The sequence below is a fragment of the Myripristis murdjan genome, chromosome 17, assembly GCF_902150065.1.
Source record: "Myripristis murdjan chromosome 17, fMyrMur1.1, whole genome shotgun sequence".
NCBI classification, from domain to species: domain Eukaryota; kingdom Metazoa; phylum Chordata; class Actinopteri; order Holocentriformes; family Holocentridae; genus Myripristis; species Myripristis murdjan.
In genome coordinates this window covers 13,195,625-13,214,484 of record NC_043996.1, presented here as the reverse complement: position 1 = coordinate 13,214,484, position 18,860 = coordinate 13,195,625, and the positions used below count along the sequence as shown (strand labels likewise).

Below are 18,860 nucleotides of genomic sequence, written 5' to 3'. Positions count from 1 at the left end.
TATATATATATATATATATATATATATATATATATATATATATATATATATATACATATATTCAAGAAAATAATTAAAACATTTATTTCCACTTCCACTTCCAAGTAATTTGATTATGATGAGTGTGATGATTTTTTTAGTTGTGATGTTTGGTGCTAAGCAGACATTGTTTTCAAAAACAAGTCATTCCTTTCTCTTTACTCTCAGTTTTCATCCTCCTTCCCACTCTTCTCTTCCCCTCCCCTTTCTTCCCTAGACTGGACTTTGATAATGGAGACGGGGACGGGGCGTGGTGTCCTGACATCATGTCAGAGCCAGACGGCCTCAAAGAGTATCTCCAAGTGGACCTGCGCTCGCTGCACTTCATCACCCTGGTGGGCACCCAGGGTCGCCATGCCGACGGCATGGGTAACGAGTTCGCCCAGCGCTACAGGATCAAGTACAGCCGTGATGGCAGCAACTGGGTGGCTTGGCATGACAGGAAGGGCGGGCAGGTGAGCGGGTCAGAATAATAGGCCTAAATATTTTACAGTTTGTTCATGTTACAGCTTTATAAGAGGAAGTCTTATTCACTTACAGTTTGAATCAGTCCATTTAAATTAGATCACAGGATCATCTTGTATCTCTACAGCATAAAGAAAGTATTTAAAGGTGCTACCTTTACCACTTTAAAATCAATAAATCATTGCCATATTGATTTTGAGTGATTTGCATAATTAAACAAAATCCATCAGCCCTCACCTGCTTTTACACCAGGTCAGATTTTGTGAGGGAACTGATCTTCTCGCTAAAGCATTCAAAGTTTATTGTAATGGCAGATGATGATGATGATGATGATGATGAATAAAATGATAAGTAAAATGCCAATGGACAGAAGGAAGGAGGAAGAGGAGCGACTAGCAAAATAATCTTTGTAACAGGGAGCAATAGGATGTAAAGGAAACATAAAATAACTAATAATCCTGCCAGCATGCTACAGAGGCTACAAATCATTTCAATTATGGTCTTTTTTGTTTGGTGTAATTATGCCAATTTTTCTGAATTAATTTGACAATGACATATTGATGTTTATAACGCTACCTGTGGCACCTTTAATAATCGTTATCGCCCATTCGCAGCTGGTCATAACTGCACCACTGAGCAGTTTTATTTCTGTCCAATGTCACCTTCCTTCCCTGTGCCAGGTCATTGAGGGAAATAGGAATGCCTATGATGTGGTGCTCAAAGATCTGGAGCCTCCCATCATCGCCCGCTTTGTCCGCTTCATGCCTGTGACAGACCACTCCATGATCGTGTGCATGAGGGTGGAACTCTATGGCTGCGAATGGCTGGGTTAGTCATAACTCTCCATTACACACAGTGCAACCTCAGGCAGTTTATGTAACAGTAACAGCACCGGTGTCTTTGTTTGTCCTGTGATTCACCATTTTTTGTCACAGCAATTCTCTAGACAGCTCTCATGAGGGCATGCAGTCAGGGGTGTAAACCAAAGTCTTTGACCTTTGACCTTCTCTTCTCAGATGGTCTGATGTCTTATAGCATTCCAGACGGGCAGCAAATGATCTACAGAGGCCTGGATGTCTACCTCAATGACTCGGTCTATGATGGAGCCTCAGCTGAAAGGTCTGATCACTATTATTTTAAATAAAATTCATCATCAAACCTGGATGAGAACAAGGACCAAAGATTTTCTTGAAACTTTAAATTACCAATCTAATTATTTCTCGGTGAATTAAATTGTTACTCTATCTTTTTAAACCATCCATCCGTGCCTCCACCAGTCTAACTAAGGGCCTAGGCCAGCTGACAGATGGTACCTGGGGTCTGGATGATTTCCTCCACAGCCACATCTACGGCATGTGGCCCGGATACGACTACGTGGGCTGGACCAACAAGAGCTTCCCCAGGGGTTTTGTGGAGATGAGCTTTGAGTTTGACCACGTCCGAAACTTCACTTCCATGAAGGTCAGAAATCCATTAACAGCTTTATAGTTGGAGATTTTTTCTGAGCCAAATTGCTGAGCCAACACTAAACTGCACTGAGCTGTGCTTCGGCCCAGGACTCATCCACTGCGTCTGCTATGCAATGTCAATGGGAATTAAGAATAGGTGCCAGAGAGCCTTTAAGTGTGGATGTTATCTGCTCTGTATAATCAGACTATTTGTCATAGGGAAGTGAGCAAGCTCAGAGATGGAACTTAAAGGGACAGTTCACCCAAAATACAAAAAAAAAAAAAAAAAAAAAAATGCATATGATCCAGGTGATCCATCACCATGGCAAGATTTCCTGTCCATCACAAGCAAAACCTCTTTCCAAAAACAGTGACCAGACACCATGATCATAATCCACCATAATCCATAGGCTCTAGGGAGGTAGACTTTCACTGGGAACTATTTCCTGCTGAATAACATTGGCAACTCATATCTATGTGTCGCAAAGGAAAATAAACTCACTCCGATAGATGCCATTTGCATCTAACTGATCAATTTGTGCTCTTCGGCAGCAAATACTTCTCAGTGAAACTCTTCACCCCTGATTATATCGAGTGGCTGTGTCATTGTTTTTGGAAAGAGCTGTTGCTTTTGAGTTTTTGACCTGCACATTTTTGTGTGATGGTGCCTGGAGGTCACGGCGGACTGGAAACTTTGCCCATTCACGTAAAAATTATCTAGATGGATAGAATGCACTAGTTTTTTTTTGGGTTGTTGTGGTTTGTATTTTGTGTGAACTGCCCCTTTAAGACTCTCTGCTCTTGCCCACCAGGACAAGGTAGTCATCAGTACACCATCTTGTACAGGCCCCATTCCAAATAAAACTATTTTTGGCAGCTTTACGCCAGCCTCACCAATGTGATCATGAGAGGAGAAAAATCACATCCCTTGGGGAGATTAACAGTCTGATTCACTATTTGAGACATGTTTCTTAATTCTGTCATTATGCTGCATGGTATTTACTGACCCTCCGCCCCCTGCAGGTACACTGCAGCAACATGTTCAATCGAGGGGTGCGGATGTTCAGACAGGCTACCTGTTACTTCAAGTCAGGATCAGACTGGGAGGCTGAATCGGTTTCCTTCAAGCTTTCCATGGACCGCGTGAGCCAGAGAGCACGTTTTGTTACTGTGCCCCTTGGGGACCGCACAGCCAGCGCCATCAGATGCCGTTTCTACTTCAGTGACATTTGGATGCTGTTCAGTGAAGTGGCCTTCCAGTCAGGTAAAAGTGACTGGATGTGTATGACGTCTTCCAGTCACAGCATCATGCTGTAAGAACCTAAGTTCCTCCATGCAGCCTCATAAGAAGCTGCAATCTGTCCCGTTTGATTTTCCAGACAATGACTTTTGTCTTCCACTTAATAGCAACTTCAACTGTTGCTTTTTCACTGAGATTCCCAAAGCGGTCCTGCATGAAAAACATGTTCACTGTCGAGCCAACAGAGTGGATAGCTCCCTTGTGTCTGACCCTATATCCTGATCAGTGGCTTACAACGCACACCTGTCCTCTATCTGTCTCCATCTCTTTCTTTTGTACCCCCAGGCTCAGCGGTGTACAACACATCTCTGGCTCCTCGCAAGCGTGGACACCCTACAAACACACTGCCAGGTCAGCAACAAAACCCCCTTGGGATGCTTTTTTGAAGGTCTGGTTGTAATCACATAGCAGTAAAGAGCAGACACTGGAGAGAATGCCCCGTCAGGGTAAGCTGGCAAGGTTTCTGAGATATGGCTGCTGTCTGGGGACATGGTGGTAAATAAAAATGCACATAAACTGCAGTCTCCAGCCATTTACTTTCATAACGCAAACACATTTAATAAAAAATCAATTATATATCATCAATTATATATACTCAGACATATTCATTTGTTTTTTTTCCTGCAATGATCAAAACCTTGTGTATGTTGCATTGGTTTGATAGTACTCACTATGATGTATGCTCTGAATCACTAATCATAAAGATTTTTGTCGGTCTAAAAGGGTGGGTAATCTCTATTCCACAAATAAAAAGGTGGGTCAACTGAGTTGAAGATAATCTGCTTTTCTAAATACACAGTGCCCCCTGCTGTCAATTTGGAAAATTACTTTTTATTATTAATGACTCAAGTTAAGTGTGGAGGGATTGTGTAGTGGGAATATAATTATACCATGTTATATTTAGAACCTGAATTACGATGGGTATTATTTATAAAATGAAATCCATTTGATCTCATAACTCTGGTTTATTAGGAGATGACCCTACTCATAAAGTGGATGACAGCAACACCAGGATCCTGATTGGCTGCTTGGTAGCTATCATTGCCATCCTGATGACTATTATAGTCATCATCCTGTGGCGGCAGGTCTGGCAAAAGATGCTTGAAAAGGTAGGATTTTTTTTTTTTTTTTTTTTTTTTTTGCAATGACTTTTGTTTTGTTTTCTGTCTGTTTGTTTTTTGTCATCTGTTAACCAATTGCTCTTTACAGTGTCAATAATGGTTTGATTCCCATTATTTCTCCCTTCAAGACTCCAAAGCTCCAACTCTATAACACAACCTTGTTACAGATACATGGTGTTGGTTTACCATATTATGACCCCTATAAAATCCAAGCAAATTTAGTGCAAATTTTGGAACCTTCAGTTCTTCACTCACTGCAGTATACAGGTACTGAATACCCATGGAATCAACTCAGTCATAGCTGCAAGTAGGAAGACACTCATCCAAAATAATTATAATAATTATTATTATTATTGTTATTGTTATTATTATAAATGGAAGTAAAATAATTTTTGTTCACAGGATGAAATAAAACTGAAATAAAAGCCCTACACCAAAAAGTTTACTTAGAGTTTCAAAGAATTTAAAACTGGATGTCCACTACCACTTCATGATGTCCTGTTTAGGCGTCCCGTCGCATGCTGGATGATGAACTGACGGCTCGTCTTGCAGTCCAGACCCAGGCTTTCTCCTTCCACCACTCCTCTCTGTCCAGTGAGGGCGGCTCAAACTCCAACTCCACCTATGAGAGGATCTTCCCCCTCTGCTCTGACTACCAGGAGCCGTCCCGCCTCATCCGGAAATTGCCAGAGTTTGCCCAGTCCACCGAAAACCTTGGTGAGTTGACAGCACCATAATGCTATAATATCCTGGAGGTCAACTACAGATGCTGGAGTGGGTATGTATGTGTGTGTGTGTGTGTGTGTGTGTGTGTGTGTGTTCCACAGCAGGGCCCAGCTCATCCTCCAGACCTTCAGGTTCAGACGGTGCCCCCCACTATGCAGAGGCAGACATCATCAGCCTCCAGGAGTCTTCAGGCAGCAACACCTACTCCATCACTGCTGTCAACATGAATCTCTTCACCGGCAGAGACTCGGCCATGAGAGAGTTCCCCAGACACAAGCTCACCTTCAAGGAGAAACTGGGAGAGGGCCAGTTTGGAGAGGTATATTACATTTTGTGGCTGTGGGGTTTGCTGGCATTGAATCAAACAGTGTTCATTTTTTCCCAAATGTGGAAATAAGCTTTAAATTGGAGATGATTAAGCAGTTTGGCTCATTCTTTCTTTTCCATTGTTATGTTAACATAGCTTTTAGCTCTCGCTCAGGATGATGGATTTCACTGCGTGGTAAAAGTACTGACACGAGTGTGAAGTGTAATAAATACAAGAGGGAGATTAATGGTTGGTAACACATGTTGGGTGGTATTAAACAGGGCTAAATAGATGGTTTTAAGTGGTGCCAAGTGGATGATGGGCTGAGTAAATGCTTTTCAACACAGGTGCACCTGTGTGAGGCAGAGGGCATGCAGGACTTTTTGGATGAGGATTTGCCCATAGAGGGAAGCAGTGAATCACCGTTGCTTGTGGCTGTAAAGACACTGCGAGAAGATGCCAACAAGAATGCAAGGTACTGTTTGGTGAACTCTTTTGTTGTGTTTTATTGTCTTTTTTATTGCCTAAGGACTGTAAGATCTACATATGTGCATTAGAATGGATTTAAGGTGGCGTACTGTATGTACGCTGTCTTATATCTCTAACAATTCACCAATCCAAAAAAAAGGATCACTGCCGATATTCATTTAATTATCAATCAGAGACAATCAATCAATCAATCAAGGAGTCAAAAAAGCCACAGTGATAACAAGTCCCGCTGTGCTGCAGGAACGATTTCCTGAAGGAGATCCGCATCATGTCTCGTCTGAGGGACCCCAACATTGTCCGTCTGCTGGCGGTGTGTGTGGACACAGACCCTCTGTGCATGATCACTGAGTACATGGAAAACGGAGACCTCAACCAGTTCCTCTGCAACCTCCGGCTAAAGGACGGCGCTGACGAAGACAAGAAAGAAAAGGAGGGCAAGGAGGGGAAGACAGACAAGAAGTCACACAACATGGATATGGTCAGGTAGATATGCACTGAAAACTGGGAAACTTGAATGAATATGAAGGTTTTAAATATGTGTGGTATAGAGTATGACACTGTATCACACTGTTTACAACACAAGGTGAAAGAACCTATGACCCCTACTGTCTTTCTCCTCTTGTGCCCTCAGCTACACAAAACTGATTGGCATGGCCATACAGATTGCATCTGGTATGAAGTACTTATCCTCTCTCAACTTTGTCCACCGTGATCTGGCCACCCGCAACTGCCTGGTGGGCAAGAACTACACCATAAAGATCGCTGATTTCGGCATGAGTCGGAACCTTTATCGAGGGGACTACTACCGGATCCAGGGCCGAGCCGTCCTCCCCATTCGCTGGATGTCCTGGGAAAGCATCCTGCTGGTGAGGGCTCCAAAACATGGGGGCTAAAATTGTGAAGTAGCAAATTGGCAATAAGCCAAAAGTTTGAGTGTAAAAGTCAAAGCTGAACATGTCATATAGTTAACAGCTAAATAACCCTTACACTAAATAAACCATGTTACAGGAGTTTTCATGTCCTGGACCTTCAAGTTGACTGTCATTCAGCATCCGACCCCCCCATCTGACCCAGGACCCTAATATGAAAAGATATTTTGGTTTGCGTTAGATATTCATTTAATTAAATTGATGAATAGATCATTCTTGTACACTGACAAATAGATTAGAAGTGCTGAGATTAACATAATCATTCAAAATAATCATTCGTACACATATTTGTATCATCATATGTGTAACTACTTGACAGCTGTTGGTCCTGTACTTAATCAGTCCCACTAAACCACATCCCAGTATCCATTTGCTGTGTATGCACATAACTTGTCGCCTCTCCCAGGGTAAGTTCACCATGGCCAGCGATGTGTGGGCGTTTGGGGTGACTCTGTGGGAGATTCTGACTCTGTGTAAGGAGCAGCCGTACTCCCAGCTATCTGACGAGCAGGTCATTGAAAACACCGGCGAGTTCTTCAGGGACCAGGGCAAGCAGGTGAGGATGACACAGGTTTATCCTCCAGCCCCCCATCTAATCTGTGGTACCTGGAGCCCTATCAGCCCACTGGGTTACATCGAATTATGATAATTTCTTCTAATGATTTTTCATCTTTTGCTCCTGTGAGGGTATAATTCATGATATAATGAACAGAGAAGACAGACTACTGACATTATCATTTCCGGCGCTATTAAAGGTGATATGTGTGGCATTTTGTTATCAATAGACCATTATTACTACATTAATTTCAAGATGTAGAATTATCAAAAAACAAATGAGAGCATTTCAGACAAGACTGGCAGCCTCTACACTGCTTTTACACTGTTGTGTAGCACTGGATCAGATTTTACAGGAAATCGGATTGCTTTATGGCCCAAAACAAAGTTCTAGTGCCAGTGGAGCTGAAGCTTTCAGGGTTTGTCATAATTGCAGATGGTGAAATGAGCAGAAAGTGAAAAATTACCTCCAACATGTTTATGATGCCCAGGGGAGGGAACAAGTAACATTATATTTTTTGTGACAGGAATCAATAGGCTTTATGGGGAATGTGGTCCTGAATTTGACAAACCCTTGCTTTAACAATATCTTGGCATGAGATAGAGGCTACCAATTGTCTTGACCACGTTCCCTTTTGTTTACAGTAATTTTGGAAGGTTTCAAATATATTTACAATATGTCTTTGTGCCACAGGGTCAGATTTTGCTGCAAATCTGATGCTTTACTACACAAAACTGAGAAAGGAACCTTTACCTTTCTAATAATATACAACATTATTCCAGTTCCACTAATCTAAATGCATAAATTCAGCTTCATGTTTAGGTTACCTGGTCAGAATGTATTTTGGTTGTTACCAGGGTCTTTTTTCAGATCTCTAATCCATCTCACCCCTCAAAACAACCCTCTTGCACCAAGGTTTATGGGAACTGTGGTGGTCATGCCACACATAGCAGCTTGAAAACCAGTCCCAGGCTCAGATTACTGTCCTTCATGCTCCTAGGTGTACCTTCCAAAGCCTCCTTGTTGTCCTGATGGAGTTTACAGTGACCTCATGCTGAGCTGCTGGAGGAGGAACGCCAAGCACCGGCCCAGCTTCCAGGAGATACACAGTCAGCTGATGGAGAGCCAGGCGTAGCAGATGGGGTCCATGCACATACTGTTTCTCTCTGCCCTGCCGACTGACGAACCAGTGTTCATTTCAGTCTGGATTCATGTGGAACGCAGTCGGAAGCAACCCGGCGTAGTGCCCATGTCCTTAATGCCTATTGCCCACGGTCCAGTGCTGCGATATGAGGACCAGGCATACAGCTGAATAAGGCCTTACACTGTAGATACTAATAACATGAGAGCAAGCACAAGTCATTTCGACTGATTTACACTTATGCATATTGCATTCTCTGCTCTGTTTCTAGGCTTTATCTATTTTCTCTTTCCTCACAGTATCTTTTTTTTTTTTTTTTTAGTCAGACACAATTGTGAATACTGCAACTGCTTTACCCTATAAAATTCTTTGCATATTTATTAGAAAATGGCAACACAGATATGTTATTGTTATATAAATTATTATTATTGTTGTTATCATTATTGCTGTTTTTTATGTTGTGTTATGTTGACATGTTGATGACTGCCTTAAGACTGAGGATGGGACAGGCTTTCTTACTTTGCAGCAGTTTACTGTATGAATTGCAAGCGCATACTGTTAATTAATTTGGATTAGATGAGGGATTGCACATTGTAGACGTTTATGAAAGAAATAACAAGATTTTATTTTGTACAGGTCAAGCCAAAGATCCATGTATATAAAGAAATATGAATATTAACCAATAGTGTCTTTCTTCTGTTATGACTGACCCCAAGTCCATAAAAAGCCAACTCAAGCCAATCTTTGCAATAATAATAGTTAAATGTATTAAAGTAGGTGACAAAAAAGTAAATACAGTGTGGTGTGAACATCATTGTCAGTGATGTTTGGAAGTGTATGAATGCAGTGAGGTGCTTGTTGTCAGTGTAAAACAGAAAATAAAAGAATAATGCAAAAGCAAAAAGGCTTTGCGGACAGAGAGAGAGCGGGGACTTTGAGTCTGAGGGACTGGTCAGGTGTTCCCAGTTACCACCTGATGGCACCTTAGCTCCGCCCCTCCACCGCAGGACCACACCAAACACACACCACAGGACCAAAGGGGAAGACACTCACACTTTGTTATGTCATTCAGCTTTAGTATCCTGTGGTATTTACTCTATCTGAGGCGTTATGTCACATGACTTTACTTTAGGTAGCGCCACAGTCAAGACTTGCACCCTTCACACATCTTGGGTCTCTTCGCTCTCCGTACTCGAAGCTGATTGGCCGGCAGTCTGGTGACGTCCTATCACACCACGTGTCTGCTTGTGCATAGGCTGTCCCTGTACTTTCCCGATCGGACCATGGGGCTGTAGCCTGCCCGCTGTACCGGTATCGTCTGTGTGTGTTTGTGTGAGAGCTGGTGCACGGCCGACATATTGATAACTTGACGCTGTTCACCTGAGCCCTGTGTGAACTGCAGGACGTTATGGAGAAAGTTGTGCTTGTGACCGGAGCGAACAGGTAAGTTCATTTTAAGGCTACCCGCAACTGCCTTCTCACTTTGTTGCAAAGTGTTGCAAAGTGTTTACAAACACTGTGTGCAACACTGGAGTCCACTGACAGACAAGCAGCTTCAGTGAAAGAGAAGATCCCCTGCCGCAGGCTATGATTAACTGCTTATAAATTAGTTATAAGCTGGCTTTGTTGCGTTATAATGACTGCTCGCCCGTCGATTGATTTATAAATTTGTATGTGCAACACAGTCATGGTGAATTCATTCAAACCTACGTGTTTTTGCACGCCCATTGATTGACCAAATCGTTAGGGAAGGTAGGTTTTATTATCTAGGTTTCTCCATACATGATTCAACACCAAAAGAGAAAGCAAATACAGGAATCTAACGCACACAGAGCACACACTCCTCTTTATTTGAAAACTTGGTACACACATTAACAAGTAAACAGTGTTTACTTAAACATACAGGCTACATCAGAGCCCTGAGATACAAGTGCAACATGGGCCTGTTAGCCTTCAAGTAGAAAACCAAGCAGCCCAACAAAATACACATTGCACACCCGAGGAATTGTGTGAAATATGTTGTTGTAATGATAAATTCAGTGGTATGATTATGTGCTCTGATTTTGATAGACCTGTAGGCATGACTGTAACTTGAGGTGGTTCAGTATTTAAACATACAGGCCATAGAGACTGGGGCATCTAGATGCACCAGTGCCACCAATATTAAAGACAGTGGCTTTCAAAATGTCGGTATTAACTTGGTAACTAAGTAGCCCATCGATTCCTGTGGCTTCTGTCCCTGCACTGGATATGTGACCCCCTGCTGTCTGCTCCACAGTGGCATCGGCCTGGCTCTATGTGAGAGGCTGCTTAATGAGGACAGCCAGCTTCGCTTGTGTCTGGCCTGCAGGAACACGCAGCGGGCCTTGGCTGCACGTGCTGCCCTGCTGACCTCCCACCCCGATGCCCATGTGGACCTGCTACACCTGGATGTCGGCTCAGTCCGATCAGTGCTCACCGCCGCTCAGGAGGTCAAGGCCAAGTACGGGAGAGGCCACATTGTGATTTTAGTGTTTATCTGTATTCACTGTGCATCACTCATTGGCCTCAGCCTCCTGTCTCCAGCTCATTGTGGTTTCATCTGCCTTCAAATACATGGAATTGTAATGTCTGAATATTAAGTGCTGTTTTTGAAGTCCTGTCGTCATTTATGCACCTTTCATATTTTTCCCACAGGTACACCAGGCTTGACTATCTGTACCTAAATGCAGGAATCATGCCCAACCCTCATGTGGACATCAAAGCCTTTTTCAGCGGTCTGTTTTCCAGGTGAACATCCAAAGACGATAACTCATAACTTTCTTTTCTGCTTTTTGTGCGGTCTTGAATTCTCAAAATAAAATAGACCTAAAGCCAAATTGCGTTATACCAGTGGCGATCCTTCTGACTTCTCATGCTTTAATAAGGTAATGGTACTATCTTTCAACGGCAGGAATGTCATCAACATGTTTGCAACAGCAGAGGGTCTCCTGACTCAAGAAGACCACCTCACCTCAGATGGTCTGCAGGAAGTTTTTGCCACTAATCTCTTCGGTCACTTCCTCCTAGTAAGCCACATGCTGTATACATGTCTGTATTAAAACTCTAAACTGTGACCTCAAATGCTATAGTGTTGCATAATATATAATGTTATTGTGTTGCACAGTGTTACCAAAAAAAAAGAAGGAAAGCTTGTAGGCCTTTATTGGCTTTATTAAGGCTGTAGATTAAGTGAATGTTATTGCTAAAGGCTTACAAAGACATTAATTATTGATTACAGAATTACAAGTGTTCATGATTATAGCGGTTTAAGATTTCAGGAAAAAAAGCTTTGCCAAGAGTAGAATATTGCATGATTTTCAAACAGGGAAATTGCCTCAATCCATTAATTACCATGCTTTGTAATAACTGAGGGAAAGTAGAACATAAACATAATCTAATTCTTATAAGTGCTTTCAGAAACAGGCAATTTCCTGAAGTACTCAACATCTGACATTTTATTGTTGCTGTAATCCCCGTCCCTGCTGAAGGCCATGTTAACCACCTGCTGCCCTGTAATGTCGTCCCTCTGGTATCATGCGAGGGCCCTAATGTCTGTCCCGTCTCTGTGGTCCAGATCAGGGAGCTGGAGCCGCTCCTGTGTCGGGCAGGTCACATCTCCAGGGTGGTGTGGACGTCCTCGAGCAACGCCAGGCGCTCTGCCTTCAACATAGACGACATCCAGCACAGACGTGGGACTGAGCCCTACAGCTCCTCCAAGTTTGCCTCAGACCTGCTCAGCCTGGCTCTCAACAGACACAAGAACAGCCAGGTGTGTCTGCTCATGTCAGACTGATGTCTCTGCTCAAGATCTTTTTTTATGCACAGGTGATGGCCAGTTGCTGTGATGCACTGTGACCTTGTTGTGGTTTCTTGACCTCAATGTGTCGCTAATGACAAGTTATAGAGCCAGAAATGTCCCCCTGTGCTGCAATCATATATTTACAAAACCAACATGAAATTATAACATCAACCATTTTCTTGCTTGCCCATGTGCAAAGCTCTCCAAAACATCCCTGGTCCAGGACCAATAGACACTCTACAGAGGAACTAAAAATGTTGAGAAAGACATGTTTTGGGTGTTTGGATGATTGCAATTAGCTCTACAGTGAAGAAAGTAATGAGTCTGGGGTATGGGGCACCCCAGTGGCTCACGTGGTAGAGTGTGTACCAAAGCAGCGTCTTGGGTTTGAATCCCGCCCAGACCTTTTGCTGCATGTCATCCCCTCTCTCATGCCAAAAAAAGGCAAAAAAATTGATTGGTATGATGAAAAATAATTGATAATACGGGCTAGTTCAACACATTACATGCTTTAAAGATGCCCAATGTAGTTTTCCTTGTAAGGACACTTGCAGTGTTTCCAACATGCTGACATTTCATCTGTTAGGACGGGGGCAGTTAATATGAAGGTAGTGATCGATCAAAACAATGAATCGTGGCAATGTTTTTCCCCTCAGCAACATGAAATTATGGCAGCAGAGTTAAACTGCGTTGAGCTAGTTTAATACATTAACAGGAAACCTTGCATTTTGTTTTGTGTACATTCAAAATGTCTCACCAAAACACTGTGTGTGTGTGTGTGTCCTTGAACATGTCATAAACGTGTTGAATGCATTTCCTACTGCGACAGACCTTCGCAAAGCCTCATTGTGGAATATCTGAACATTGCATTGTGTACATCAGTGTATACAATATGTTGGCGTGCTTGCAGAACATGTTATGTAATCAAAACAAAGACCGGTTTTATAAAGTCTGCACTGTAGCTCCACTAGTAATCACAAACTACACTGGGTACCTTATAAGTAATCCCACCGAGCTGCACCATAGATTGCCACAGGAAGTCAACTCCTTCCTGTGGCCATCAAACTTTTCAGCACCTCCCTTGAAGGACTGCATAACTCTATACTGTATGTCTGTGCAATAATTTTATACCTGTATAACCTGTGTACAATAATTAAATAGGGCAGTTCCCCCAGGCGTGTATGGTGTGTGTAGGTGTGCTTTCACATGTGATCCATTTCTTACTTCCATATATATTGTTGCAGTATTACTTTGTGATGAAAGTACATATTTTTACATAAGGCGCTTTTTCCCCCAAATTTCTAATGCACATAGTTTCTTATTTCTCATTTTCTGTTTGTTTCTTATAGTCATATTTAGGCTTATATTTTTTTTCTCTCGAGAATTTGATTTCGAGAATTTCCCCTCGAGTGAATAAAGTGTTTCTGATTCTGATTCTGATCAATCTTGCTACTGTTTGGACAGGGACTTTTCTCCTCTGTGATATGCCCAGGACTGGTGATGACCAACCTGACTTATGGTATCCTCCCCTCCTTTCTCTGGACCATCATCATGCCCATCATGTGGTTTGTGAGTTGTCACTTACTTTCTTTTTTATTTAAAATTCTCAAAAAACTTTGCATTCCTTTTATTCACTTAACTGGAGGTGTAAGCAGCCTCATACTCCTCTATTATGGTTTCTGTTGAACAGATCCGGATCTTCACCAATACTTTCACGCTAACACCCTACAATGGAGCAGAGGCTTTGGTATGGAAAATGTCTTTTATCATCCATTTGAAAGTGATTTTATTATTCACATTGTGACGACTGGGTGTGCTGTGAAGATGGAGCTCTGCTTTTGCCTTTCGCAGCACTGGCTGTTTCTCCAAAAGCCAGAGTCACTGGATCCAAGAGCAAAGTATCACAGTTTAACGTCTGGCCTGGGAACAAATTACACACAGCCTCGACAGGCAAGTAACTACAGACATACCCACCAAAAACATAATACTACTGAGTAGAACCTTGTTTATATGGATGTGAATGTCTGGATTGACTGCTTGAATGGTTTTGAGTTGAATGTCCATAATGAGAGGAGAGCATGTACTGCATGTACAAGCGACCTGTGCATTATTATCAAGTTTTAAATTGTTTTAATTAATTAAAACATTTGACTAATTTGAATAATGTTCATTCACTGAGGGACTTGGATTAGCGCAGATATATTTTGTAGATAGTCAGTATTTCCATTAAGAGAGATTTCATTGTTGATGTGATGTGCTGGTTTGACTGCACTGTAGCAAGCTAAAAATGACTTTCATTTAGATGTAAATCTATTTGGATTTCCTGTCTTTGTGTTCACCTTTCAGATGGATGTGGAAGATGGACTATCTGAATGTCTTTACGTGAAACTTGTTGAGCTTGAAAAAGCGATTCGAAGGAAACTGAGTGCAGAAAATGCTGATATGGAAGCCCATCGAAAGTACCTCAATGACATCGAGTAGAGGTGTGGCCTTTTTTAATTTCATTGTGGAGGAGAAAAGTTCAGAAACAGACTACATGCAGTTGACAATATGCGCCTCAGTGCGCCTCATACACCGATATCTTCCCAAGTGTTTTTCTTAATTTCCTTAAGAAAGGAAATTAAGAAGAAAGATCCTAAGAAAAGTCATGATTCACGAATTCTTAAACCACATTCCTGTCTTCTTACACTGATTAATCTCACTGCCTTGGTAAATTGAAAGTGGGCACCAGTTGAACATAGGTGAATGACCTGCCAGTCCCCATAGTAGGGCATGAGACTGCAGGGCCATGTGTGCACACACAATCACACACACACACAACCTGATCAAGTTTAGAGAAGTCGAGAACACACAAATTTAAGTCTAAAGGGGGTGGGACACTGGACTGCAGACATAAAAAAAAAAAAAAACCTTCTGTAGCTCTGAAATGGCTGCACTGCCATGTCACATACATATTTTTCATTGTGCAAGAAACCTATCACAAAACAAGTGAGGACAAGCACAGGGACACATTAACAGATAGCGCCATCACACACACACACACCTGGGCCTGGACACGACAAGGGACAGCGTGACAGGACGGATGCTCATATTTAGCATCAGTAGTGTATATGAAGTAATAGAAAATCAGATGCTTGGGCTGCTGTTACTGTGAACACTGCATCTGGAAAAGGACGCACAACTGATGAAGTTAAAAAAAAAAAAAAAAGTTTGAGCTCAAATCTGTGTTAGTGTTGTGTTTATTTTAACAGATCATACTGCTTTATAAAACAATGAAAATAACTGTTAAAAATATTATAATTATTATAAATATTATTTTCATTATTTTAATTGAATTGCAGAAACTTCTTGAAAACTGGATAAGTGGGTTTAAAGAATAAATTTGTCCTTAAGATCAGTTGGTGAATGAGGCCCGATGCTCTTATTTAATTCTGCCTCTGGTGAATTCATGACGTTATCTAGGCTTGTGGAGAAGGTGCTGGCTGAACCTGAATAAAAGTCATGATTTCTGAAGATATGTGGTTTTGAGTTTCAGTGGCTTAAAGGATGTTGGCAACTTAATATATTAAAAAAATAAGTGACACATTTTTTGGTCATATTTAAGGGACCTGGCTTGAGCCTTTCCTAGATTCAGCATTATGAGCTGGCTAATCTGTTTATATTAAATAGTGAAACACAGGAAAGTGATGAATTTCCTCAGAGTTGTTTTATACTTGTTGCTGTCTTGTTTACAAAGAGCTATTTGTGACCTCGGATTTATTTAATTAGATGATAATTTTGCTGCTATTACTCTTTTATTTTAGAACTTCTTTGACTATTTAAGAAGTCTCTCTTTATATATTAATTAAGTACAAATATGTATTAATAAGAATGTCTTAAAATTATATATACACATCTCCCAAACTGGACTCTGCATCTTACATGGATTATAGCTGATATTTTATGTGTTTTCAATCTGTTTTGTTTTTATTGCTTTTATTTCACTGGCCCTTGCAGTGTTGGAGAGCAGAATCTGTACTTGTTTTTATTTTTTGTTGTCAATAAACTGTAATTACTCAAGACTATAACAGAGTGTCACATCGGCTGATATGCTGCATTTTTCCTTAACTGAATCAAAACTGTCTCGTCACTCTTAAAATCAGTCATTTTAGAGGTCATCAAATATATAGATTTAAAAAAAAAAAAAAAAAAACATCTCTTCCAAGTGGCATTTCTGTTTGAGGTTGCTTGATTTTGGTCTTGTTCTGTGTGACCCTCCTGTGTTTCTGTAAGCCAGGCTTGGTTGTCCCCTGCACACTTGCCCTACATTTCTCTTGTTAGCACTGCCACTGCATTACCTGTTCATTTGCCTTCTGCCAGCCAATCAGCTGCCTTCCTGTTCCCCTGTCAGTCCACCTGTTTCTGATTCCCCGATTAAGTTGTTTGTACTGAAGTTCAGCTTTCAGTTCAGTCACCTTTGGTTTGGCTCCTGCTTGACTGCCTGTACATCTGCCTAATTATTCCTCAGTAAAGCCTTAATATCTCAGCATTGCCTCCAGTGTCTGAATTCAGGTCCACTTGCCTGCAGCTCTTTGATGATGTCAAGTTTTTCCTCCTCTTTTGTAATGTAGATCCCTCTGCTTGCTGTGTCTTAACCTGATCTCTGTATCTTGTTTCCATCACAACAGGCTTGCTCAGGTAACCTCACCAACATTAATTAGCTTTTTTCCCTAAGGGATGGTTTACTCGCACCACCACCAGTTGTCATCTGTGGCTCTCTAATCACAATAATTCATAAATTGTAATGCTGGGATGAATGGCTAATTGGAATAAGTGGAGTACCAGACGTCTATAATAAGCTGTAAGGCTAAGACAAAGTGCATGAATGAATCAGGTTTCAATGGAATCAGGCTGCACAGAAGAGCACCCTGCAACACAACACTGCCTCCTCTCAAGATCCCTTATGCACATGAGTCTTCAGCTTTATGTTACTGATATCTCCTGTGACTCAAATTTCAAAACCGCTTCAGGGCGCCATCGGCAAGTAAAGGGCCTGTCAGGAGTCGCATGTGCCTTGTGGTTGTGTTGCCTGAGAGAAAGAAATTGGCCACCGTGGCCGCTGCACTAATTTACAACTTATTTCTTATTTCTCTTTGTCAGTCAAAGACTTGAATAACAAGCTGTATCTTCTGCAGGGTGGCATCTCAATTTATCTGCTATCAGTGACAGCTGTAAGCTGCCTTTATGGGGTGCCTGGGTGTTGATGCTACAGAGGGCAGACTTGTCAGATATGATACCACCAGCTGTTTCCCAGCATGCCCCTGCTCGCCCTGCCCACACCATTTGCTGCTTTTTATAAACTGACAAATCCCACTTAATCTTCTGATATGCATGTCTGTAGGATCAGCTTAGGATCACAGCTGCACTCACAATGTACTCATAGGAAGTGGCATTGTTCATTATAATCAGGATACTCAAAGACTGAAGGAAAAAAAGCTGGTTTTGGAAATTTCTCAATATATTTCTATGAAAAAAACTGCCCTTTTTTTAATTACATGCATGCTCAAACTTTATTTTACATTATAGTCTAATTATATTCTCTATTATGTATTAAATGTATTTATTTTAAATAGTTTTTTTTTTTTTTTTTTTTTTTTTTTTTACCAATATTCACATTTATTTTATCAGCCAATTAGTTTGATGAGAGGCACTTTTGTCTGAGAATATGCTCCTCCTGTTACCTTTCAAATTTACTTTTTTTTTTTTTTTTATCTGTAGGGGTCAGTAATTTAAACCTCCAGAAAATGATTACAATAAAAATGTTACCCAGGTTTATGAGTCAGGTACTTTGTGTTATGTTGTGCAGCCCTGTCTCCAAGACAATAAAGCAACCCTTGACCTTGACCTTGTGCTGTGGACTACCTAAATATCCTTTTAAATAAAACATAACCCCACCACAACCTTATACATCAAAGTTCTTGTGGGAGTCATGTTTTCCCTCCCAGATGTTATATGAACTGAACTGGTTCTCTCTACTGCGGTTGTGTCAGGTGAGGGCCCAAATGCAGAGGAAAGTTTTTCACCTAGATAAATGTCATGTTCTAGTTGCTCAGTGTCATCCAAAACAAAACAAACAGGTGTGAAATGTTAGTTATGTTTTATGCAGCTAAAAAAGGCTGGGTTAAACTGACCCCAAAGGAACACCTTGAACATATCAAGTTGTACCCATTGCATTGGGAAAAATCATGAATTATGAGGGGAAAAAAGATGTTTACCATGTATTTAGAGCATCGAATAGGGTCGAATTGACCCTAAGGACAACATGAGGGTTACGTTTATAAAATAACCACATGCAGCATATTTTTTATTGTCCTCATTTACAAACAGCCACACAGCTAGTTTAAATGCATTCCTAGCATGTGATGTCTTATTGCAAATTAGAAACTGGAATATTCCAGGGGGACATGAACACACAGTTACATAATGTAAATAAAAACATTGCTGACAGCGTGTGTTTAGATTGGTGCGCGCTGCACAATG

The 18,860-nt window shown here is 41.3% G+C and overlaps 2 protein-coding genes across 3 annotated transcripts in view; both read left to right on the top strand.

Moving 5' to 3' along the window:
• Positions 1 to 8,777, top strand: part of LOC115375184 (discoidin domain-containing receptor 2-like) — a 9,136-nt gene extending 359 nt beyond the window's left edge. The window contains exons 2-15 of the mRNA XM_030074563.1: positions 257 to 494; positions 1,185 to 1,332; positions 1,521 to 1,623; positions 1,782 to 1,965; positions 2,976 to 3,216; positions 3,538 to 3,603; positions 4,225 to 4,361; positions 4,880 to 5,090; positions 5,204 to 5,418; positions 5,754 to 5,881; positions 6,136 to 6,323; positions 6,523 to 6,761; positions 7,231 to 7,380; positions 8,381 to 8,777. Of these exons, the coding sequence (XP_029930423.1) occupies positions 257 to 494; positions 1,185 to 1,332; positions 1,521 to 1,623; positions 1,782 to 1,965; positions 2,976 to 3,216; positions 3,538 to 3,603; positions 4,225 to 4,361; positions 4,880 to 5,090; positions 5,204 to 5,418; positions 5,754 to 5,881; positions 6,136 to 6,323; positions 6,523 to 6,761; positions 7,231 to 7,380; positions 8,381 to 8,515 (2,383 nt within the window). The 3' untranslated portion in view covers positions 8,516 to 8,777. The remainder of the gene's footprint in view (positions 1 to 256; positions 495 to 1,184; positions 1,333 to 1,520; positions 1,624 to 1,781; positions 1,966 to 2,975; positions 3,217 to 3,537; positions 3,604 to 4,224; positions 4,362 to 4,879; positions 5,091 to 5,203; positions 5,419 to 5,753; positions 5,882 to 6,135; positions 6,324 to 6,522; positions 6,762 to 7,230; positions 7,381 to 8,380) is intronic.
• Positions 8,778 to 9,551: 774 nt separating this feature from the next.
• On the top strand, positions 9,552 to 16,866 carry hsd17b7 (hydroxysteroid (17-beta) dehydrogenase 7). Of its 2 annotated transcripts, XM_030074999.1 has the most exons (9): positions 9,558 to 9,964; positions 10,800 to 11,003; positions 11,198 to 11,290; positions 11,454 to 11,568; positions 12,117 to 12,311; positions 13,806 to 13,910; positions 14,032 to 14,088; positions 14,193 to 14,291; positions 14,688 to 16,866. In XM_030074999.1, exons 1-9 carry the CDS (start codon positions 9,930 to 9,932, stop codon positions 14,820 to 14,822), a joined length of 1,038 nt encoding a protein of 345 aa, XP_029930859.1. In that variant the 5' UTR covers positions 9,558 to 9,929; the 3' UTR covers positions 14,823 to 16,866. The 2 variants fall into 2 exon arrangements, 1 of the variants encoding a protein (XP_029930859.1); XR_003929724.1 differs by lacking the exon at positions 14,688 to 16,866 and having other exon boundaries at positions 9,552 to 9,964; positions 13,834 to 13,910; positions 14,193 to 14,207.
• Positions 16,867 to 18,860: the final 1,994 nt, after the last annotated feature.

Bases quoted from the DNA above. Each gene is read 5' to 3' on its own strand.
- hsd17b7 (XM_030074999.1), top strand. From the start codon at position 9,930: ATGGAGAAAGTTGTGCTTGTGACCGGAGCGAACAG. The intron at 11,004-11,197 runs GTACGGGAGAGG...TTTTTCCCACAG, and splicing joins GCTCAGGAGGTCAAGGCCAA to GTACACCAGGCTTGACTATC. The intron at 12,312-13,805 runs GTGTGTCTGCTC...CTGTTTGGACAG, and splicing joins ACAGACACAAGAACAGCCAG to GGACTTTTCTCCTCTGTGAT.